At 38.4% G+C, this 25,245-nt stretch overlaps 1 protein-coding gene and 1 long non-coding RNA gene across 2 annotated transcripts in view; both read left to right on the forward strand.

The window, feature by feature from the left end:
- The window catches only part of LOC140157672 (receptor-type tyrosine-protein phosphatase delta-like), a 26,204-nt gene extending 12,878 nt beyond the window's left edge, over window positions 1-13,326 (forward strand). The window contains exons 2-11 of the mRNA XM_072180912.1: window positions 507-605; window positions 4,284-4,440; window positions 4,841-5,218; window positions 7,194-7,484; window positions 8,418-8,747; window positions 9,126-9,419; window positions 9,824-10,144; window positions 11,233-11,532; window positions 12,377-12,694; window positions 13,001-13,326. Of these exons, the coding sequence (XP_072037013.1) occupies window positions 507-605; window positions 4,284-4,440; window positions 4,841-5,218; window positions 7,194-7,484; window positions 8,418-8,747; window positions 9,126-9,419; window positions 9,824-10,144; window positions 11,233-11,532; window positions 12,377-12,694; window positions 13,001-13,326 (2,814 nt within the window). The remainder of the gene's footprint in view (window positions 1-506; window positions 606-4,283; window positions 4,441-4,840; window positions 5,219-7,193; window positions 7,485-8,417; window positions 8,748-9,125; window positions 9,420-9,823; window positions 10,145-11,232; window positions 11,533-12,376; window positions 12,695-13,000) is intronic.
- A 1,967-nt stretch (window positions 13,327-15,293) lies between these two features.
- On the forward strand, window positions 15,294-18,035 carry LOC140156279 (uncharacterized). Its single transcript, XR_011859511.1, has 4 exons — window positions 15,294-15,537; window positions 15,803-16,080; window positions 17,490-17,733; window positions 17,929-18,035. It is a non-coding gene; the product is annotated as an uncharacterized lncRNA (long non-coding RNA).
- The last annotated feature ends 7,210 nt before the right edge of the window (window positions 18,036-25,245 follow it).

A 25,245-nucleotide genomic window follows, 5' to 3' on the forward strand; every position in this document is an offset into this window, starting at 1 on the left:
GCCATTCAATATTATTATTATTATTTATATCAGGCTTTTGCTATGCGGTAAAATGAAAATTTAAGCTTACCTAGCCACCGGGTTTAACCAATGTGTAGGCCTATCGTAATGTAAGCTTACCTTTTGACCTTCTTGTTTTCTGCTCTTTACTCTCAAAAGACAATTTCGGAATAATTATATAAAGGTTTATTTGTAGATGTGGATTATATTTCCTAAGGTTATCATCATCCAGAATTGCCGCGAATTAAGTTTGTGATTTTACTTGTTTACATTACGAAATCTCCTGTGAGCCGTTACGGTGTCTGTAGTGTATTGTGCTGTTGTATCATGACGCGTTGTGCTGACACCATGATAACGCGCGCGACGCGTACGCGATACGCGTACAATGTTTAAAAAATATTGTATTGCATCCGGGTATTTTGCAAATATTGTACAATATACAGTTTTATTGTATCGATAAAAAGCCTGATATAAATAATAATCCCTCCTATTTTTTTTGTCTTTAGAAAAACTCGTGGCAGTGTATTCTAGTGACGTCAACCACAGAATCGTATGTTATCTTCGATTGGCATAGTATGGAGCGGACGGGTGGCTCATCAGATGGGGTAAGATTGTAACTTTTGTGTGTTTACGCGGAGAGCTTGTGTTTCGTGAAGATAAAATACCCTGGGTGGGGGTGGGGGGGTCGCAAGGATTTTCTGTGTACCCATGCTAGATCCGGGGTTCCTGGAGTTAACCCCTACTGAGACTAGTTTTAAGTAAAAGAATACTCCTAGCAGGACCATATTTCTATGAAAAAAAACCCTAGTGGGAACAGCTTTTTATAATAACACACCCCTAACGGGACTAGTTTCGTTGAGAGTTTCAGTGAAAGTCACCCTATAAGACCAAGTGCACAAATATTACAATAAGTATTGTACCGAAAATGACTTTTGTCAAATTTTGTTCTATTTTGTATTTAAAAAAAGAAACGTGGGCATGGAACACCCTTTGGATCATGGAGACTAGAAGTGGTGAATTTGATATCCCTAGTCGGCCTATGAAAGGCTACAGTGAATTTGATACCCCGTATGGGAGTCTCGAGATTAGCATTATTAGCAGCGTTCGAAATGGAGACCCGGCCAGAATTTAAGTACACCTCCGGGATAAATATTGTATAGCTAGCTGTTTCATGAACGTCACATCTGGGTTTTAGCTTCTCTCAATGTCTGTGTCACTCGGATTAAACCAGTTTCTATTCTGGACATTCAAGTTGCTGCATGTTTGGTCTCGTGTGTCCATCAGTTGCGTAACCAGTGGGGTGGTTGGGGATTGGTTCGCTGTAGCCCACCAGCGCACCTGGTCATTATGGTCCGTTGGTGCATTACCGGTCGTCGGTACACATCATCCCTATATCTTCGTGTCAAAAATTGGCGTGATACAGTCATGGACAAAAGTTTGGAATATTTTTATTTATTTCCATAACCCTGTTTTTAAGTGCAGATTTCTTACGATCAATGACCCGTCAGCCAGGCGAAGTGGATCACGGGTGTCTGCCAAGGTCTTAGGTACCATTTCATATCACGCAATACCTAATGTAGGACAATAGCTTCTTATGCCTGACCAATGAACCATCGGGCATCCTTTTCGCCGTTATTTTAGCGATATGATTCATAAGGTTACATTGGGTTTTGCATTACGGTGTGAAGAAACCAGCTTTACTTTGTTGCATCTGTCTCTTGTATACGATATTTCTGATCATGGGGTACGAGTTGAGCGCAGATTGATACGCCCGCGTCATTGACTTACGTAATCGCGGCTACAAATAGAAGGATATTGGTGCCGCTTTTGGAATTACATAAGGTGCAGTCTCTAAAATTTTGAAGAGACGTCGAGAGACCAAGACTACTACACCTAGACCAAGGTTAGGTCGGCCCCGAAAGACAACCGCCATGGAAGACCGAACTCTCCTGAGACTTTGCCGCAATGGCCGCACGAAGTCTGCATCTCGGCTACGAACAGAATGGCTGAAGTCCATAAACGCGCCTGTTACCAGGAAACTTGTGAACAATAGACTGGTTAGTGCAGGTTTTGCGAAAGACGACCAATAAGAACGCCAATACTTCTGCAAAGACATCGGCATGCGCGCTTGCTTTGGTCACAGAGACATAGGGATTTGACAGTAGGCCACTGGCGTAATGTGATCTTCAGTGAAGAGGCCCGGTTCCTCCTCTACAGACAAGATGACCGATTCAAGGTCCGAAGACAGGTTGGTCAAGCCCTGCTTGATGATTGTATCCTTCCTAGAGTCCATGGAGATGGTGGTGGAATCACAGTATGGGGAGCATTTCACAGTAGGTCGAAATCACACCTCTACATGCTAGAAGGACACATAAACCAGGACCAATATCTGTATGTTCTTGATACAGTTATGCTTCCGTTTGCAAGAAGAGACTTCGGGAACAATTTCGTGATCCAAGATGACAACACCACGACAAAGAGAACCCTACGCGTAAGGCAATTCCTTGAAAATGAGAACGTAGAACACCTGGACTGGTCGGCTTTGACCCCGGATATGAACCCCATAGAGAACTTATGGGCAGAAGTATCCCGCAGGATAGGTAACATGGACAACCAACCAATCACCCTGCAGGAACTTAGACACGCCCTCGTTGCTTGCTGGCGAGATATTCAACAAGGGACCTTGGCAAACCTGGTCGAGGCAATGTCACGTAGCGTAAATGACCTCGATTTGGCAAGGGGTGGATACAACAAATATTGAGATGTGTTTTCTCAAGCAAGAGACTTATCTAAACAAAATCACAGTGAGAGTTTAAGTTTTTGTTTAAACAGTAAAGTTTGCTAGTGTATTTAATCTCATTTTGTGATACAGAGAGACCGCCAAAAAGTGTTGCGATTGTGTGATCCTTCCATTGTAATGCGCTTCCTCGGGTAATTCTTTGTTTAATTGACTAAATTTGTGATGTAAACATCAAAGGACATTCATATCTTTCAATTAAATTCAACTGAGCACTACTCCAGAACAATAAATCTGTTCCTAATAAGATTGAAAACTGCATTTGATACAAAAATGAAAATATTCCAAACTTTTGTCCATGACTGTAGTACGACGAATCCTCTCGTTTTTCAAAAGCTACGCATGGCGATTTTGTTCGAGATAGGTCGAGCGACTCCGGCTAAGCATACCATTTACACGATATGAGATACCACAGAGCCTGCCGCAGAGTTTCTATTCTACGATTTGCGCATGATCAGTACCACATATGGTGTTGCTATTACAAGAAAATTCGATTTGTTTTCAGGTAAAACCCAGATTGTGTTTCAAATACACTAACTCGAAATGCAATACACTAATTAGCGGGGACTGCTGTTTGCTGTGGATATATTTTACTGTATTTTATAAGTAACGATTTTGAAATCAAAAGTAAAAATTGTGATATATTCAACTGTTTGAGAAATAAATTATATAAAGGAACCCGTGTAAGATCCAGGTGCTGTATCTAAATACAATGTACATTATCGACACAGTATACCACTTTCTTTATCTGCGCCAATAATAGAATATTGATTTCAATCGAATTGAATACATCTCTCCATTTTGAGTTTGTACTCCACCACTGAGCGATCTAGCGATCGATTTCTAGCCAATCAGATAGGACTCCTTTTCTTGCGTTCGGTGAAATACCAATCGCCCGTCGCTCACTAACGGAGTATTAAGTTTATATTTATAATACTGGGTGTCGACACTGTGAGGTACGGCCAAAATCTGTGATGTGCTTCTTCCACTTGGCCTGTTTTAGTCCAAAATTAAGCATTAAATTCCACATTTTCATGCACGCTGCGCAAAAAGTTGTCCCAGTAAAGCATGATCTATGAGTAAAGTAATTCTAAAAGTTTAGAAATTTAGAAACGCCACTGAATGCTACTGAAGTGGAGTCGAAGGTGACAGACAATGCTTTGAACACTCTGCGTGGAACTCACGTTTTTGTCGATATGTTTGAGCCCTTCCTGTTCCGACACCACTCAGGTAGCCCCCGGGCAGCCCATTGAAGACCATCAATGTTGATTTGTATAGGCAAGGGTGGACCGTGGACCATACGCCACTGCTTGGTTGTTTCTTCCTATAATAAAGTTTCATTGTATTTAGAAATATGTAATAATTTGTTCCAATATCTGTGAACCAATGTATTAAGGTCTGGGACAAGCGATGACTTCAAATTCGGATCATTCAGTATTCAGATATTTTTACTTTCAGCTCGCTAATGTTATCATTTTCTGCATAGGTTGGATTCCACAAGGGAGATGGGACAACATTCAAGGTACCAGGCATAACCGATTATACACTTCTGGACACTACGCTTGGGAATACGGGATGTAATGGACTACGTGTGTTTCGAGTCGATACCGCCACTCCCTATGAATTGACACCTGCTTTATCTGGTATGTAGAAGACGATAGTGATTAGGGGCTGTGCAATAGTTAGAGGGTAAAATTAGGGGGATTTGTCTGGTGGGGTGTCGAAATGCGCGTGTGGCTCCGGGGTGTGGCCAGGTTTTCGGAACCAGGATTGTTATTGCCCAGTGCGCTCAAGAATGTTAACAGCAATGCACACACAGTTGTCTATTGTTTACCCCAAAGTACCGACGGTCCATGATGAACGGGAGGGGGTGGGGTGGGAGACGGGTACCTGCCGGCTACCCCGGCCCCCATTGGCAACGCCACTGACATAAACCACCTTTGTTAAAATATTCTGAAGCTATAGGCTTATTTGTAACGGTTGCGTTTCGTTATTGTTATGTTCGATAACAGAAACCGATAATTTCTCTTGTCTATGTCACAGCTCCTCCTGCCGTTACACCGTTCCTTAGCACTGTAACAACATTTGGTGTGAGCCAAGATGCAGGGGATTCCAGCAAACTGATGGTGTCATTTACGCCTGCCCCGGGCTCACCACCAGCTGCCGTTGTGGTCGAAACAGAATATGAATTGACAAACCGAGACCAGTGTGAACCAATCACATGCCCAACGACCCTGGGTTCGACTTCCATTGAACATTACCCATGTTTGTGTAGTGGGAGTAGTGCCACTTATCCTTCTGAGGTCCCGGGTTTGGAACCGAACTCCGACTATACGGTATATGTGTATGCAGTTGACCAATGTGGTGATTTAGTCGATAGTAATACGGTATTATCAGGCACGGCAACTACAGTAGAAGCTGGTAAGTAGTTAGCTTCAAGTCAACGGTCGTATTGTAATGCTGGTTTCATACTACCATGCCGCTTGCCGCTGAGCGGCGTGGCGCACGCGCATTGCAGACAAACGAACACAATCAAGGCTTGTCATTGGCTGATACGCCATGCCGTTTGCCGCAGCGGCAAGCGGCAGGAAAGTATGACGGGGGCATTAGCGTACCCGTGATATTAGACTTTAAGAGTCCATACCCCGTCACACCATGTTGTTGCTCAGGCAAACTGGAGTATCTGCGGTAAACTTTGATTTCAAATACGTGCCTGTTGGTGTTGTGCGTGCAATTGATGGGATTATTTTTCCGTACGTGAATGCACGATATCACTTTAAGAAAGCATGTTAAGAGAGGTTGCGTTTCCCGTACGCCGTGATCGTAACCACTCTCGTTATTTTACATTTAGACAGTGTAGATTCTATATGTATGAAAAGAACTCGCGGACAACGTAGAAAATGCACACACTTTGTACTTTTTACAATTATTATATTCTTTGTTTTTTCAAAATAAGTAACAAAATCAGTGATAAACGAAAGTTGCTGTTCAAATTGAACTTGTAAGGGTCTTTGGGTGACAGATCAAATGAAAAAAATAGGGGGGCTTTGGGTGACAGAGCATGTGTTCGTAAAAAAATATGGGGTCTTTGGGTGACAGCGATGCTGAAAAAAAGGGGGTCTTAACAGCCCTACATACGCGTTACCTCCAAAGTTGGAGTGCCCCCGCCGGGGTACTGAACATGCGAAGGAAAGTCTAACTATCAATATGATCCATTTTGTTTGTAAGAACTCGTTATGATAAAGCAATTTAAAGTAAAAAAAATAAAGTAAAACTTTGACTACATTCATACGTGCGGTTCATACGTGCAGATTGTCCATTGAATGTGTGTGAGATCGGTTGTTCAAAGAGGAAGTCTCACCAGAGCAGTTCTCCTGGGGTAAACCAAACCTGCCTGGTTATCAAATTAATCAGTGTCAAGGTTATCTATAAATTTGACAGGTGCTCATTGATGTTATTGCATCAATTAGCATCTGTCAAATTTAGTGATAAACTTGTCACTAATTAATTTGATAACCAGGCAGGTTTGGTTCACCCCAGAAGAACTGCTCTGACAGGGCTTCCTCTTTAAAGAGATTTGCATCTTTGATACAAACATACAGAAGACGTTACAATTGAAGGGTTTGTACTGCGTTGTTATGCAACACGACTGATTTTCCCCCAAAATTAAGTCTTAATTTATATGCATGTAGTGGTAATTAATCTACCGAAATATTTGCTTTTTGCCAACCATAATATTTGGAACGCACTGAAATACTATATAAAAGAATGCTGAAATAGACATTAAGACCCGGGTATAAGCCCTAGACCATGTAGACCGCTAAATATCTTGTTTGTCGTCCCCTGTGACCAGTCCTAATCTTAGTCTTGGCGCCACAAGGCGTATGGAACATTTCAATCTCCTAATATCTTTTACTTTTCCGTGGTTACTTAATCAAATGTAGCCAAAATGCACTGATGCGTCTACGTTTGTGAAATGTAGACGTTTGTGGCTGGATCAATTGGGGGGGGGGGGGGTGTTTGATTAACAGCGGACCTGCCTTAGGGAGTGGAAGTGCGGGAATGCACAAAATGGGCGGGGGGGGTTGGCTGGCAGCACAACAGATAGGGTTCGGGTGTGGTTGTTCATCACTTCATGGTTGTTGCCCCGCCTTCAATTTAGGGATGGCTTCAAACGCAACCGCCAGTCAACCGCTGGTGCCCTGGCATGGACCATATTCTACTGTAATTCCGTACAGTAGAAGCTAGGCAGGGTCTCCAGTTCTGTCTGAGCTAAAGTGCCCAAAGGCGGTTGGGGTTTAAAGCGATTTGGACATACGGAACAGTGTTATGTTTATTAATATATATTTATATAAATTAGTTTGGGTTTATGGTGTGTTTGAACATTTTGTTACAGCGCCTACAGCACCGCCAGACAGTATTATGAATACGGTTGTAGGATGCGACGACGCAACGTTTACATGGATTGATGTTCCATGCGGTGATCGTAATGGAGTCATCACAGGATATGATTACATTGTCTATGATTCATCTGGCACTCAAGTTGATAACGGCAATATCGCCATAAAAACGGTAACTGTTACGAGTTTAATGCCAGGCACGATGTACACCTTTTGGGTCAGAGCAAAAACCGCCGCCGGTGATGGACCCTACAATGACCCTCCGCTTCCTTTTACGACAGCATCAGGTATGTGTCTCCAGAGTTTTATCCGGTACCAAAACATAATAATTTTGGGGTGTTCACATGGGCGAGGACACGCAAACTGAACGGTGTACGCCGTATAATTGAAGTGGTTGTTTGTTGGATAGCATAACATAGGTTACACATTCAGTGGATAATACAAGTAATCCTCTGCACCCCTGTTCTTCCATAAGGCACATGGGCCTTCTATGAGTTACTTTTTAAGTTTATGGGTCGTTAAACAACCCTTTTCACTTTGTTTTGGTCACGAATATTTTTGAGTGTCTCAACACAACGCGTTCCATCTGCAATCTGGTAAAACGTTTATATTTCAATAGTTTCTATCGTTTTGTAATACTGTTTTGCAGGCAATAGGGTGGAAGGAGAATATAAGTGTTCATACTGGAAAGTGTTTTTACTATAGTCCATTTGTCTTTCTCGAGTGAAACACGCGAGATAAAGGCGTTGTATCTGGCGCTATGTGACTGCGCTCTTCATATACACCGCCCTTGATCACGCGTGTATAACACGCGGACGCTACTGTCTCGAGGAACCCAAATGGACTATAAGTACATTGATGAACCGAGTACAATACAGCACTAATACTGCTGCAGGATAAACTGATTGCTGGATACCCGGGCTGGATACTGATTCAGCTCTTTGTTAAATTCATGTTACGCATGGATTCTCTTGAATTAACAAATATGGTATCAGGCGGTGCGGCACTGCGCCGTTAACTAGCCCTATATGCCGCCCTCTTTCGCTTACTTATCATGCTGAATGACCGTTAAATAATTCATATGCTGCCCTCTGGCTCTCTCTACCACTGAGAATTCATTTGTAACATGAATTTAACGAAGAGATGAATCGCTATACAGCAATATGCCAAAATCCTAACAATATATAAACTGACATTTATTCATTTGCTTCACCATCCAGCAACACCTCCTAGCGGTGTCACTGGTCTCTCTCTCACTCCTGATTCGTCTGATGCAACACAGCTGTTGATGTCATGGACAAGCCCAGCACATCCGTTTCCGTCTTGTCCTATACCCCTTGGCTTTATTGTTACATTTGAACTCACCAATAGAGATCAATGTGAAGTCATCGCTTCTCCAATACAAATGACTTTCATCACTGATACAACTGATGTGGCTATTGTCATCACTGGTCTTGAGCCGTATTCAACTTATACTGCATGTGTAACACCTATGTTAGGCTCTGTTAATGGTCCACCTGAATGTGATATGGCTACTACCATTGAAGCGGGTAATTAAACACGAAAGTTACTTCGTCATATGTATTGTTTAAGAAAAAAAACTGTCGATAATTAAACTAGGACAACAATATTTCCTGCTGAATCAAAAGCCTAGAAGAAAAAAAGCAATAATTGGCTTGTGCATCTTCCTCTTTTAGTCCGAAATACACTGCTTGTTTTGGGGCCAAACTAGGGTAAAGTTACACAAGTTTGCACGCTTCTCGCGCTCTAGCCCATCAAATAACAAAACGCACCTTTATTTTGGGCTAAAATTGCCTTCAATTAAAAATTTTCACGCGTAAATGTCTCAACTTCCGACGCCATTGAACAATGCTAATCGTTTATTTTCAAATTGTTTAATATGTAAGTACTTTGTTTTCCTAATACAGTACCTATAGCCCCGGATGGCGTTACAAACAGCGATCTCCAGTGTACATCCCTTATATTTAGCTGGAACCCCATACCATGTGGTGACCGTCATGGTGACATCACTGTTTACAACTACTTCCTTCATGATGTAGATGGTAATCTTGTAGATTCTGGTAACATAGTAGTCTCAGATCCAACCACTGTTGAGATTGTCGATCTAATGCCCGGGACAACATTTGTGTTCAGTGTGGCGGCAACGAACGGTGCTGGTACGGGTCCATCCAGTGAGACCATAAGCGTTACAACACTATCAGGTAACTATTAGATATCTAGTATATACTTGTCCATACTAGTCAACGTAGTCGAGACATTCGAAAATGATCACCATGTTTTAGAATCAACCCTGGAAAAGTGAGGCACTCAGGAACAACGTTCCAGTGAAATTTTGCCATTTGGGGACAAATTTTTGTCTTTTAAATAACGAAATACATAAGAAATAGAAGGTTACCAGCTGAGGGAGATTGTTTTTATGTTCTTACGAATTGAAGCATATTTTCCAGACACCTTTAACTTTTATATAGTACTAGTATATGCTCTTATGAATACACAATCTGAATCACGACGAGGTTGAAAGACGAATCTTGAATCAACAGTATACACAATTTCCTCATTTTCCTATTAAAAAAACTATTATTATGTTTCAAATCAAAATACATAGCCCTACCCAACCCGGTTCAAGATCTTGCCGGTACACCAAATCCATCGAATCCAACTTCATCAATACTAGTGACCTGGACTGCGCCGATTCCGAATCCATGTGCCTTTATAACCGGTTATCTGGTGGAATATCAACTAACGAATCGGGACCAATGTCAACCCAACATTTATCCCGTCAAAGTTACCTCCGGAACAACTCTGAAATTAAACAGGACCCTCACGATTCTGGAGCCTAATTCCATCTATACCTTTTTCGTTACGACACAAACTATGGACGACATGAGTAGCGTTGAGACTGGGAATGCAACAACTATTGAAGCAGGTGAGTTATGACGAAATCATTTCATTCATCTTACTGTAACTGAAAACATCAAAGAATGTCGTGAAATAATATGCAGATTGTGGGATAAGCTTTTACGACGGGAGTTCATAGCGAGTTTGGTACTGTCAAGCTTTCGTCAGAAGTAGCTCTGACTTCTTTAGGGTGTGTATTTCTTGCAGCCCGCCCCGTAGAGGTTAAATAATTTTGGGATAGGCTTTTACGACGGGAGTTCATAACAATTATTAGTAAGTGTTTTAGTGGGATCGCCGACAAACAGGTTTGGACAAGCTTTCGTCAGGAGTAGCTCAGTAGCTCTCACTTCTTCAGGACTGAGTATTTCTTTCTGTCCTCCCTGTACAAAAGTGCTGTAAGGTTAAACACATTATGGGGATAGGCTTTAACGACGGGAGTTCATATACAGATAACATGGATAAAATGCAGATATTCACATCACTTGAGGTGGTCGCATAGTACTTAGTCAAAATGATGAGGACAACAACTTTTCCTGTGTTGCATTGGTGATTATTAATTTATTATATTAGGGCCTCCTAAAATGAATCATAAATAAAAATGCCCCGCCATTCGTCGGTTCGTCTCGGGATATAGTCGATCATGTCCCATCGATTAATTCTTACCATCAAATTAAAAATGACATTCAAATGGACGCGGCTCAAATTTCCCATAGTTAACAAGAAACGTGCCAAAATATGACATTATTTTCCCATGTGAGACATTAACGTGAACCAAATTCCTGACCGATGTCACTATCTTATCCAATTTTGACAAATATCGTAGGGACTGAGGACTTAGTGGCATCATGGTGTACACCAGAACAGAATGGAATTCCAAAAGGACATAGACGTTCTGCACTTACAGGTCATACCCGGTCACACTTACTGCTTATCTGTCTCAAAGATTGTCAATATCACCAGTACTCCTTCAATCCAAGGGCAGTCAGGTTGTGGAATAGCTTTCTCCGCGTATGTCGTTAACACACTGATCAAATTCAAGTCAGCTGTAAATCAGGTACCAACATTGACCAATAGCAGTGTTCTCATAATGTGTCACGTTTTTTTTCTTCCATTCAGCCCCTACCTCTGCTCCAGTTGACCTGGCAATTTTGGAGATTCATCCAACATCAGTGAGTTTTTGTTGGAAACATATTCCATGTGGGGATCGCAATGGTGAAATCATTGACTACATGTATGAAGTATGTGATGAGTCTGGTGTGTCGGTTAGTTCTGGTAGTGTCGGCTCCCCCAAGGAGGCTTATGTGATAAAGGATTTATTGCCATGTGCAGATTATTCGTTCCGTATAGCAGGAAAAACTAGCGCTGGAGTTGGACCCTTTAGTGCAAACATCAGTGTAACTGCCGCTCCTTCTCCAAGTAAGTAGGTTTATGTACTGCAGATAGTATAGCATCATTGCGTGTACTTCATGGCATGTGTAGTTTCGATGAATGGAGAATTCAGGTTGGTCTTTGTACAAATCATTTTGAGGGTCCAGAGTCTATTTTTGTCAACCGAACATGTGACATTGCTGACCCCAGTTTTTTTCAGCTCGTGCCAAAGACTCCGACAAGCGGAGAGAGGAGACAACAATATTTCTTCAACAAATGGCAAGCAATACAATCCCATACAATACGCCTTATGCGCACAGAAACGCACATTTTCAGGACGCATGACAATTTATCATCCAATACGGTAAAGATTCGCCTAATAGCGCACTTGGACTCCTGTGCCTTAGGGTCAATTTCGTGTGCGAATAGAGAGCTCCCTCCTCTGAAATCCCAACAAGAATTAAGTTTCCGTGCCCCTATTTGCTGGTGGGAATTTTACGTGAGTGCACTTTTAGGTTGTGCCTAAAATTCCACTTATGTCCAGGTAGCCCTTAGCGCCATTAGGCGAAGTTTTACGGTATACAACTGCAACAGAGACACATTAAAAATAGTTGCACTTCTTATAATTTTTTAGGCGGAGGTTGAGTTAGCAAACTCATTTCGCAATCTCCCCTGAAAGACCGCATTGCTGGAGATCTTGAATACCTTGCGTTGGAGTGTAAAATTACAGCATGCGCATAATCTTAAATCTGATACAAAATATAATGTCAGTGTTCATACTTTGAAATATTTCGTTTTCTTAAATTGGTCACCGTGCACTCTGAGTATCACCAGTAACTGTCTCTACGCAAACACTAAATCAGTTCTATTGTTGTTGTTCTAATTACACAAGGCTTGAGTGGCGTAGAAGATCTCGTGGTTGTTGAAGATGAGTCTAGCACATCACTTCAGGTTTCCTGGACTTATCCAATGAGTACACGGTGTCCCATACAATTCCTCGTTGAGTATGAATTGTTGAACAGGGAACAATGTGAAATTGGCTGTTCAATGATCAAGGAACAACATGCTATTGTTTCATCATCACAATTGACGATTGAGCTGCTAGAGCAATTCTCAACTTACCGAATTTATGTGACACCATTAAATGACGGTAGCAATGGACCGGGCAATGGACCTGTACGGTTTGCCACTGCAACAACAGGGGAAGGAGGTTAGTCAGTTCGCCACATTATAAACTCTTCATTCGTCAATTGCATCGTCTTTTTCTTCTACGTTGTCGTCTTCTCCTTCTTCTTTTCTCTTTCATCGGCTTCTTCATCTCCTCTCTTCCCGCCTCTCTTCCTCCTCCTTTCTTTTCTCTTACTTTCTTCTTCTTTTTCTTCTGCTTCTGCTTCTTTTTCTACTACCACATCTTCCTTCTGTCATCTCTTATCATCATCTTAGTTCTTCTTCTCTCCACCAGTACCATTCTTTAAAAACCGTTTCTACATTCCATTCTTTCTTTGACATGATCTAGTGCCGTTACAGCTACCAAGCAATGTGATATCAACGGAAGCCGGATCTACCTCCATCACAATCAACGTGGGCTCAGCCCCATGTGGCGATCGAAATGGAGAAATTGTAGGCTACCGCTATATTTTGATAGGTCTGGCGTCTTTTCAGAGTGACCAGGGGTTTGAGGTTGCACAAGGGCTAATTGATGTAAACCTAAATGGCATATCTTCGTCGAGCATATCAAATCTGAAGCCGTGTTATACATACGAATTACGTATTGCAGCGGGGACAAATGCCGGTTACGGAGAATACGAAAGTGTTATTGTATCTACAGAGACTACAGGTTAGTATTAACGTAGTATTATGAAGTTCAAACGAAAGAAAGATATTAAACCATTTTCCACCCTGATTGGGGGGGGGGGGGGGGGGGGGGGGGGGGGGGGGGGGGGGGGGGGGGGGCACAAGCCGTTTTTCGGCCATTTTCCTATGGGATTAAAAAAAAAATCAAATCTATTGTAGCTATGATGCTACGTCACTAGCTGATGTCAGTGCGCAATTCATTAGACGCATCTTCAAGTAGCTAGCGGACACTCAAGGCGCACGCACTAAAAGATGTCGCATGCTTGCCCAAAACAGCTGTCTCAACGCTTTGTCTTCACTGCCACATCAGATTGACAACTAATTAAAGTTGTATAAATGGTCCGTGGAAATGATAATGGTAGCACGGTGTTGGGTTGGGGTTGGAGGGAGGGGTTACGGCCATTTGTTGCGCCAATCCGGCTTGAAATATGGGGGAGGTTTGCATAGAACAATTGGACCTTATCCTCCAAGAATTGAATTTTGGGTTTTTAAATATTTGCACTAGAAGTGATCTTTATTAAACAAGATGATGTCGACACGAAAAGAATTTGTTTAAAAAAGCACCTGATTAAGGGGGTACTACACCCATTGCATTTTTTTGCATTTTTTGCATTTTGTGAAGAAATGAGAAAAGAAATTGGACAAAGTGGTATGCAAAATGAAGGGGCAAATCTTCTCGTTCAATTGGTGGCATCAGTATCAATGACGCGTACATGCTCCTAATGGTATAAGCCAAAAAGTGGTACATCACTGATGTTTTAAATTCACTTCATTTTGGAAAGCTTACTATCAACGGATTTCGTTAAAATTTTGGATATGTGTTGCTAACACATTAGGGAAATAATGTTGATATGTAAAATGGGAATAAGTGGTCCCTGATTTCTTTTATGACTTCATGAACTTGGTGCTCCACAACTATCAAAAAACGAACCGGTTAAAATGCTTCTATTTTCAATGTTGAGCTATATTTTGTATTTTGAACTTGCGACACTATTTCACTGAAACTTAATTAAGCCATAGGTAACAGGTTATCACAACCACACTACAGCAATGTTGAAAAAGATTGTATTTTTTGTCACCTATACCACCATATTAGGTAGTTTTCCGTAAGCTTCATTTTTGTGATTTTGGTAACTATTTTATATTTATTTGCCCAATCCATCTCAACTAGGCAATCTAAATTGTACTCACCATTTACATCCCAAGGTATTTTAGTATATCCACCTCACACATTTCCATTATATATCCAGTAACATACAAAATATCAAAATTGATGCCTCATTATGACATGTATGATATCACAGACTATCACATGTATTCAGAATTGATGCCTGAATTTGACCTGAACCAATTGACCTATAACCTGACCTTTGATGACCTTATAGCCTTTTTTAATCTCTTTTCCTAACAACACATTATGGAAGATACATACATGGTGTAGTATTAAATTGTCTATGTGGAAGAGATTAGGCCTATTTAATTTATTCAGTGTTATAATCAGTGAGTACATTTCTATAGATAGTATAACAAAGGATTTAATGTATTCTATTCATGTATTCTACTTGGACATGTTCAATAGAATAAAGTATGGTTTGTTATGAAACACACATCTCAGTTACTAGGTTACAGTAAACAAAAAAATATATAGGGCTAAAATGATTTTCTAAAATGGTTTAAAATCACTTTGTAGGTAGAGATATTTTATAAATTTAGGACATGAGATGATGAACATATTTATGTAGTTCATAAATTTGCAAGAAAAAAAAGAAGAGGGGTACTGATGAAAATCAGGGTATTATTCCCCCTTAAAGATTAAAAATAAAACGAATACGAATACGACAAGATAAATAGATAATAAATCAAGTACATAATGTATTCCTTTTTCTACAGCACCTTCGTCTGTAAAGGACCTACGAGCATCAATGTCAAGTAATGTCATAGAAATCAGTTGGGATTTTGAGACTACAACTGCCAATCCATGTCGTGCAACTACATTCTTTGTGGATTACCAGGTGCTAGATATCGAATGCAAAAGTAACATACCTGTACCTGCTCGGGTTGAGTATACAGAGACATCCGAAATGCTAGCGACTTTAAATGACATCTTGCCTGAAGCCATCTATCAAATCTGGGTTACTGCTGGTAACAGTGCTGGTAAAGGCCCAGAAATGACAATCATTGTTAATTCCAATGCTGCCGGTAAATAACTTCTCTTTTCCTCATTTTTATGTTGATACGCCCATGCTTATCGTTTGATGAGATAAACGTTTCAGTGCCAAGTTTTCTAGTTTTTAATAAGGCCAGCATAGACACACTGATAGAGTTAGACGTTTTGCTTTGCAACGTAATTATGCAGTTGGACTATAACTGAAGTACAATGAAATTGCAGGCGCGTATTGTTTTCCCCCTACGTAGAAGATTAGTTCCTTTAAAGTAAAAGTTATATTTCTTGGTTTATATTCAGCACCTATTGCTGCACCACAGAACGTTGTATACCTGGAGTCCGCAGAGAGTCAAGTTACCTTTTCATGGGACGAGGTACCATGTGAATTGAGAAGTGGCGTTTTGTATCTTATGCCTATGAACTGATTGACCAGACTGATAACAGCCTTGATAGGAACGGCAACGTCAGAGAGACATCCGTGACTCTGACACTTGTCCCGAACATTGCCTATTTCTTCCGGGTCGCTGTTGCCAATGACTACGGCTTGGGACCATTCAGTGCTGATATTTCAGTACCAAGTAAGTTTTGCAAATGGAACAAATAGTTGGCTGTGTTCGTGTCATTTTACATCACAAACAACTGTGCCCAATGCTTTATTTTAATATGTCATTGGAATTGTTACAGTAATTTTATTTTATAGAAGATTAAAGATAAAAAATTGAAATTGTCTCCCAAAATTAATATTCTGAAACTTGTGTAAAAGAAGACCCGAATAAGAATCGGCAAATTCTCGCGTTACAGTTATTTCTGGTCTTCTAATTAACCGCATCTAATTAAAGGAGTATTTCGTGATCCTAGCATTTTTCAGTAGATATCCACGAAAGAAGCTTATTCCCAAAATTTCAGTTGATTCCGATTTTGCGTTTGCGAGTTAAGCATGATTATGTGTATTTACTTGCTCCATAGACAATGTGTTTAATTTCGTTCTGGTATACCATTGTATACCAGAACGAAATTCAAATTTCACAATATCTTTGCTAAACGAATTAATCTGCAAGAAATCTTTTGTACATAAACATTAGCCAGAGGTTTCCAGTGATATAAAAATCTCAACTTTTTTTTATAGTAAAGTGGGGGATGATGCTGTGGATCACGAAATGCCTTTTTAATGAGGGACTTCTAGAACACGTGGGACCGGGACGTGGAATTACATATTAATGTTTCGTTCTGTTTCGTAGTGACAGTGCAATACCCAAATATTTCACCGGTGCAGTTCTGTCAGAGACAGAACATTTTTGAGTATTGCACTGTCACTACGAAACATTTATATGTAATCCCACGTCCCGGTCCCACGTGTTCTAGAAGTCGTTAGATTGCTGGAAGACCTTTATGTATTTGTGTCCATTCCTGCGGTTAATTGCTGTAATCCTAGGCTATTAATAAATCCACATTATTGGTATTATCAAGTATGTTAGTAGTAGTTACGTTATCATGTTATTGGTGATAAATCGTTGCTTAACGGAATATTTTCATTATCATCCGTTGTTAAAGGAAGTGTCCGGTAATCACAACATTAAGCCTTATTTGTTAGAAAAATAATTATCAAGCACGAATCACATGATTTTATTTCAAACAAACTCATATTGACCATAAAAACGAATAAAAACAGCCGTCTCTGAACACGCGATATTCAAAATTCCCGCGTCGAAATTTTCTAGCGCAGTGACGTCATGGTTATTTGTGCTCATTTGTCGACAGGCTTCATTGAACTATTGGGACGTCACTGCTCTATACAATTTCGGCGCGGGAATTTTGAATATCGCGTGTTGAGAGATGGCTGTTTTTATTCGTTTTATGGTTAATATGAGTTTGTTTGAAATAAAACCATGTGATTCGTGCTTGATAATTATTTTTCTAACAAATAAGGCTGTTGTGATTACCGGACACTTCCTTTAATGATTCATTATTCTTGGTTTTATCATTTAAGCTGTGGCATCGGATAGCGCACGTACATTGACCATCGCTCTCATAGCGGGCGGCACGGGAATCATCATGTTAGTTGTTATAGCCCTGGTATGTTCATGTGTACTCTACCGAAGGAGACTAAGTATTAAGAGGACCGTATCTAAACCAACAGGCTATCCTGGCGAACTGCAACAAATGACACAATTTTCACTTAATGACACAGGGAAGATTTTTTCCAACCATGGTCTGTAACTATGCAGAATGAAGTAAGTTACTTTCCCGGCATCGAATAATATATATAGTATTTTTTGAATTGTGACTAAACCTTCCTTAATACTCACTGAAAAATTCTTTACACGTTTAGAAAATCGAGGGTTGAAACAACCCACTTTGTAGGATATATTACCATGCTTGCCATTAGTAGGACGAGAGTTAAAATTATCTTTGATTTTTTTTTTCAGAATGGCGTTTACTACTGAAGATTTGCCGAACACCACGGAAAATGTGATAAAACTGTAACCAATTTTTTTTCTATAAAGCTGCACATATTTTTATGAATACAATTTTTTACCCTTCTGGCTTCAAATTGCAGTCATAAATATGAGCGTTTTTATAAAATATTATTACTGCGTATGCCATATGCTATTGCTGGGTTTACTGAAATGCTCATGAAATGTACGGTGGTCCCGGGGGGGCACTTCCATGGCAGATATGCATCATGTGCCTCGGGATAGACCCCCTTTTTCAAACCGGCTTGTACCCAATGACCCCCTATTTTGTGTTATGGTCCTACCTATTACCCAATGACCCCCTTTAAAAAAATTCATGTACTCAATGACCCCCTGTTTCTATTTCCTGCTATACCCAATGACCCCCCTTTTAATTCCCAAATTTAGGTGGTATTTGTGTTCTCCTTCAGAAATAATGAGATTTTTCACATTTCCAAGGTGGCCAAGTTGTTTTCACGCAGTTTCGCACTTATTTATGTGTACTAAAACGTTTAGTAAATGATATATTCACTGGTAACCTTGTGTGACATAAATGAAGTAATCATGGTAATTAGGATTTAGCGTTCTGTTTTTATGACACATTTTACAGCGATACCTAATTAAGGTTTGTCCACGAGACATCTAAATCTTTAATGTCAGCACACTCTATGTAAGGTAGATTTTGGAACAACTGCCATTTTCATAACCTCATTGGCACTGAAGTAGAAATGAGCACTCAAAGTGTTATAGCCCCTGGTATATCGTTTAAATAGAAGAAACATTATTTGTTCTTATTTTCATATTTACCTTTACTTTAAAGCTGTTTATACTCTATAAACTAAACATAACAATGTGTGAGCGGTTTGTGGAATGACGAAAAGGAAGGCCTGAAAATTGAAGTGGAGTGAATTACAAAATATCCAATAAGTTGGCCATATTGGGAATAGAAAACTGGGGTTCATAAAAGGTGACTATTGAGTGTGATATTTATAAAAACTTTCAACAATGGGAAAGTTCAACTTGGTTCTTACATAAATATCGTTTCTTTGCCCTATTGCATTTTTTGTGACTCACCCTGTATTATGAACATTGTGTCGTGTTGCATAATGTCACCTAAACCACTTGCTCAGGTGCACAGTCTAATGTGGGCTAAGTATGCAAGTTGTGAACTTGATAATAGAGAGATTGCAATTTCCAAACGTACGTATCGAACGTACGTGGAATATATATTCAAAACCACTCTCCTGTGACGATATTTTGAATAGATTCCACGTACGTTCGATGCTACGTTTGGAAATCGCAATCTCTCTATTACCAGCATGGCCAGTGGAGGGTACGTAGATTATGTCGTGAAAAGAAAATTTATATTTGTTAATATTAACTCATTACAATATTTTCAACACATTACAATTCGTCGGACGCATCACATACTGGTCTATCTCGAAAAACACACATTTCGAGAAAATCGCAATTGAAAATCTTCGTATTAAGTTAACCTTTCTATAATTTAATTAGACTATGGATTTTAATGAAAGTGGCTTTAAATTAAAGCATATATTTAACAAATTTATTTAAGTGGAATCTTTAATTATATTTATGTATGCAATATTGCTTAAAACTACACTAAAGTTGTAGTTCTGTATGTGAAATAGTTAATTTCCCGATATCGTATTTAAAGTGCGTTTCATACTGGTCTATCTTGGGGGCTATCTCGATTTCGCGAACAATGATATGACTTTAAACGCATCACATACTGGTCTATCTCGAGATAGACCAGTATGTAATGCACTTTCAATACGATATCGGGAAATTAACGATTTCACATACTGAACTACAACTTAAGTGTAGTTTTAAGCAATATTACATACGTAAATATAATTAAAGATTCCACTTAAATAAATCTGCTAAGTATATGCTTTAATTTAAAACCACTTTCATGAAAATCCATTGTCTAATTAAATTATAGAAAGGTCAACTTAATACGAAGATTTTCAATTGCGATTTTCTAGAAATGCGTGTTTTTTTCGAGATAGATCAGTATGTGAAAATACGTATTTTGAAAAAATCATAGATAGTTTAAATTAAACATTTTATAACTAATTATCTAGGAAAATTTGAGGTCTGTAATTTGTTGTATTGGAAGAGCTCCGTAAAAATGAACTATAAACCAATTTTCTCAAAAAAGTCAAAAATTCAAGATAGACCAGTATGTGATGCACCCGACGACATGTGTTTTTGGGACATCCGGTATAAATGGTTAATTGTAGATAGTTATAGATATGAGAAAGTAAACGTTTAACACTAGATTATATAGCAGTCATAGGCGTCTCCCAACAAAACAAATTCTAGATGATGTCGCTGTTTCTAAATCATTATACGGTTGGATCAGGGAAGTGAGAATAGATCCTGGGTAGGTGTATTCCGCCGTTCTCGGTATGAAAACTGTAGTAAACAATATATTCTTAAACACTTGAGAACGTTCCTGCAATCTTATTGGTTCTTACCCAGCTTTACCCGTGTGATATGACACAATATCACACGGGTCAGCGCGTGTGCGTCAACGCGATACGCGTACTCGCTATTTGGACCAATCGGAGGCGAACAGCAACAACGAGACTGATCGATTTTAAGCCCTAGGTAATTCCTTGCAAAATGTAGATTTAATTTGATTAAAATTTGTATGATATTTTATTTGAATTGATGTGTTTAAGAATGAGAATAAAGGTATTGTTTTTAGCCGCTGTCGTGCATCTATCGTCTCATATAACACGGGCGGCATCATTATTTTTGGCGTAAAACAACTCGGCTTCGCCTCGTTGTTTTACTTAAAATAATGATGTCGCCCGTGTTATATGAGACGATAGATGCATTCAGGGCTAAAAACAATACCTTTATTCTCTAATTATATTACTAATAATATTGAGAAAGTAACACAAATGGTTTATTGCACGGTATGTGAATATAAATTTGGATTCTCATCATAAGTGTCTAGAATAATAATACGGCTGCGTGCTTCCCCGTTCTCAGGATGAAAAATATAGTAACAATAATCATACTGCAATTTCCTTTATTCACGGTTGTTTAATGTAATGTAATACCGTGTCATTTTAAAGCAAAGTTGAACAATGATGGCGCTATTTCTCTTAAATCTTGTTTGTAATTTACACAGACACTTGTATAATGGTATTAGAACATCGGAAAAAATACTAATGGCAAGGAAATTTTCAGAAAACTTTTTATCATGAAATATAAGGAATAAGTCATATTATTTGGCTAATTTAAATTTAAAATGTAAATAGCGCCCTCAATGTGCACACAAAAGTACAGTTTATAGAATAAAAATTACACAAAAAAGCAGAAAAGGAATAATAATTTGATATAGAAACATATATGTGTATTAGTATGATAGCTGTTGGTATTTTTTGTTAGAAAAATTGATGACCATATCAAACATCCGTGGATAATGAATATACGAGTACATTTGTAATGGATTCTCAGATCATGTAGCTGTCTGAAATATACGGTTGGGTTTTCTCCATTCTCGGGATGCAAAATACAGTAATTTGTAATGTATTCTCAGTAAATATAATATTAATTATAGATATGAAAAAGTAACAGTGTATAGCACTGGAATAATGTAGTTTTCTAGCAGTCATCATGGTCATGGGCGTCTCCCATCAAAACAAATTCCAGATGATGTTACTCTATGGAAATTGTGTGTTTTCTGCCGATCTCGGCATGGAAACTGTTGTAATTACTAAATTTATATAATAAAGTTATTAAAAACAAATGCATATTAGCATGCTATGTAAATATTAATTTGGATTCTCTATAATGTAAGTATCTGGAATAATACGGTTGTGTGCTTCCCCCGATCTCGGGATGAAAAATATAGTAAAAATGTACTGATAATGAATATATATACATTTGTATTGGATTCTCAGATTACGTAGCTCTGGAATATACAGTTAGTGAGTTAGGTGCTTCCTCCGTAAGGGTTCTCGGGATGAAAATACAGGAAATATAGTAATATATACATTTAATGTGTTCTCAATTGATGTAGCTGTTTGTAACAATATGGTGGAAAGAAATAAAATATTACTGAATTCTAGCTATGAAGACATATTATAAATATTGTCCATATATTTTGCCACTTGAGGTTGCTGAACTGACTATATATACCATGTACCACAAATGGGATGTAACGCTTTATAGAAGTAAATGTTATGTAACGTAAATTTAACAATTAGGGGATGCATGCGTATGTCATTTATACCTCACGGTACACCATCTACATGACAAGTTGCTGAATTTACCGTCAAATCAGACACCACCTTAAGTGATCTACATAGTTTATAATGCCGAACATCCCCGGGAAACTGCACCAAACATGCCAAAAGTGTTATATAAAGTCAGGTCAGTAACCTCGAGAGGTAAATGCGTACGTCATTTATGTAACAATAAAATTTATACAATTGCATTTTGACTTCTCAGGAAAAAAATAAAACAGTTATGGCACAAATGTTATATGCAATACAATCAGTAATATCTTGGCTAAAAGAAGACGTTTAGTTGGTTTCTTTACTAGCTTGGATTCAAAAGTTATGTCCGATTAATTAAATCGTCCAGAAAACGTGTTGGGCCACTTTTGCCAAGTTTGCGCATATCAAGTTTGAACCGCGTATAGATATGGTCGAATCCAACCAAAAGTGTACACGGCATGTTCAGGGCCATAACTTAAAAGTATTAATCAATTGGCATTCGTTTTTGTATTGTGTTTATTCGCCTTGATCATACGCTTCGCGCCATATATAATAAGACCCCCTTCTGTGAAAAACTTAGACACAGAGACCCCAAAACATGCTATTTTTACCCATTTTTTCAAAATATTTCTTAAAGTATTTTTAAAACATTTTATTTAGTTATGAAAAGAAGTCATTGCATTTAATCTAAATTGATTTCCTGAAAGGTGTGTATTCAAAGATTGCCTGTTCAATTTTCACATATTTGTACATAATTATGAATTTTTGTGATAATTTTTTGAGTGGTATTTTTTACATTACCTACGAATACAATTTTTCATAGCACTAGATATATCTTTAAAAAATGGAAATAATTAATAAATGCGCAATTGATACAAGCTTTGATATGTCCAATACTGAAATGCATTGCATTCGGACATCTTTATTATTGTGTTTAGCTGCCAGAAATTCTAAATGGCACAAAGGTAGGTTTGGTAAAAAATATGCATTACCTCCGAATACATGTTAAAAGCTGTGTCATTTCCACAAAGTGAGAGAATAGTAAACAATAGTTAAGCAATAGGTGCAGGGTAATACACTCTTTATTTCTACCAAGTTTCAATAGCCTGCGTTTAAATATTTCTGAGATGTCAACAATAAAAGCAAGTATTCGTAGGTAAATTTCGGTAACCGAATGTTACCTACGAATACAATTTGACATCATGACAGTATTGTGAAACACCGCCATTCATGCCAATGCCCATATTGGTACATAACGAAGGCCTGTATGTTTGCTATCAAATCATATGTCAATGAAAGTTGCGAATTCATATACATGCCCACCATGCAAAAGTGAATACGGCTTAATTGTTGAAAAATATGTACTGAAATAGACGACGGTCTGCTCATTTGAAAAAAAAAATCAGATTTAAAGAAGATTAGAAGGGGATAAATACTTGGATTTGTCAACTGTCATGTGTGCTTCATTTTAAATGTTTACCGACCTTCTGGTTTGTGAGTAATTTGTGTCCAAATTGATTTATTCGAAGGTAATTTTTGATTTTTTCGCTAAGGTTACCTACGAATACCATGGAAAAAACGACTGTTCTCATTGTCTCATGATCTAGACAACACCGTGATGGACCCTGGTATAAAGCTAATTGTAGTTGCCCTCAAACGAAAGGCCACAAGACGTAACTGACTCCAAGATGGACTTCACAAGTCTGCAATAACGGTTTTAAGCGATTTGTGTGCAATCATAGATACTATTATTTTTAGTATCTATGCTTCAATCCTCTTTCAACCGCTGTGAACCGACATTATTAATACATGATAGGGTCTAAAGTATCAATAAACGCACATAAAGAAAAAAAATACACTCAAAGTGCTTTATAAAATGAAGTTTTGATTGCGATATCCACCAAAAGTCTAATTCTTACCTACAAATACTGAAATGTTACTTACGAATAAAGCATAATACATGACATGTGTAATGAAGTGTCCCTACCAATGGAAATTAATTGTCAAAAACTTTAAGCGGTACCCCAGGACACTATTATTACCCATATACGGATTCATTCAACAATTATTTATTATGTAAAATTGCTGATTAACTATTTGTATATCAAAATGAAGTGGTCAAAATCTTGCTAAAAGCATCAAAAATTTTTGATCTAAGGTAATAGCATTTATTCATTTGGACGTACCATCTGAAAGAGATCTAAAACTACCATTTTATTAATTCATTACCATAATAGCAAAATTTAAACCTCTAAACTCAATATAGATATTGTTAAATCGCTCATGTTACCTACGAATACCCGGGTTTCTTCACCTTTTCATTGTATAAAGCGTTAGGTGTATGCGTATAATTCCTAATATTCTTGAAAACATATATCCTACTCGTCCTTATACAATGTGTAAATTGATTCATACTCATTTGATAAATAAAATACAGAAACTGACCTAAACTTCATTTTCAAAAATAAACTAGCATAAATTGACTAAGATCATATTGATCGCGTTATAAAAATAAAAACAAATATTTTCTGGTTGAGCTAGCATTTTGTGACACCCTGTGGTCTACATTACACGAAAAAAGCGTCAATGGGAATATTCCATTTGTTTTAGGTTGATTAGTATTGCGATAGTGAAAGCATCCTAGTGGTATTCGTAGGTAACATTGGGTTTTGATATCACATTTACTATGACACGTCCTGGATTTATTTTTCAAGATTAGTAATGGCACTTTTGGTTCCTATAAGGCCAATATGTCATCAATCAATGGGCAAAAGGAAAAAAATTGTGGAGACATTTTTATTTCGGACTTTTATTTTTGGCCCGTGGACACTTTTGGTTGGATTCGACCATATGCTTATCGTGCAATAAACATCAAAGAATAATAAATGGTGTTTCTTCATATAACTAACATGTGATATGATATTTCTTTAAAATAAAGGTCATAGGTCATTAAGTCATAAGTTATAAAGTAATATCTCATATCCCTGAGATATCATTGGTAAAAATAAGACAATATTATTCGCTCCAT

This window comes from Amphiura filiformis, chromosome 7 (assembly GCF_039555335.1).
Source record: "Amphiura filiformis chromosome 7, Afil_fr2py, whole genome shotgun sequence".
Classification (NCBI taxonomy): Eukaryota; Metazoa; Echinodermata; class Ophiuroidea; order Amphilepidida; family Amphiuridae; genus Amphiura; species Amphiura filiformis.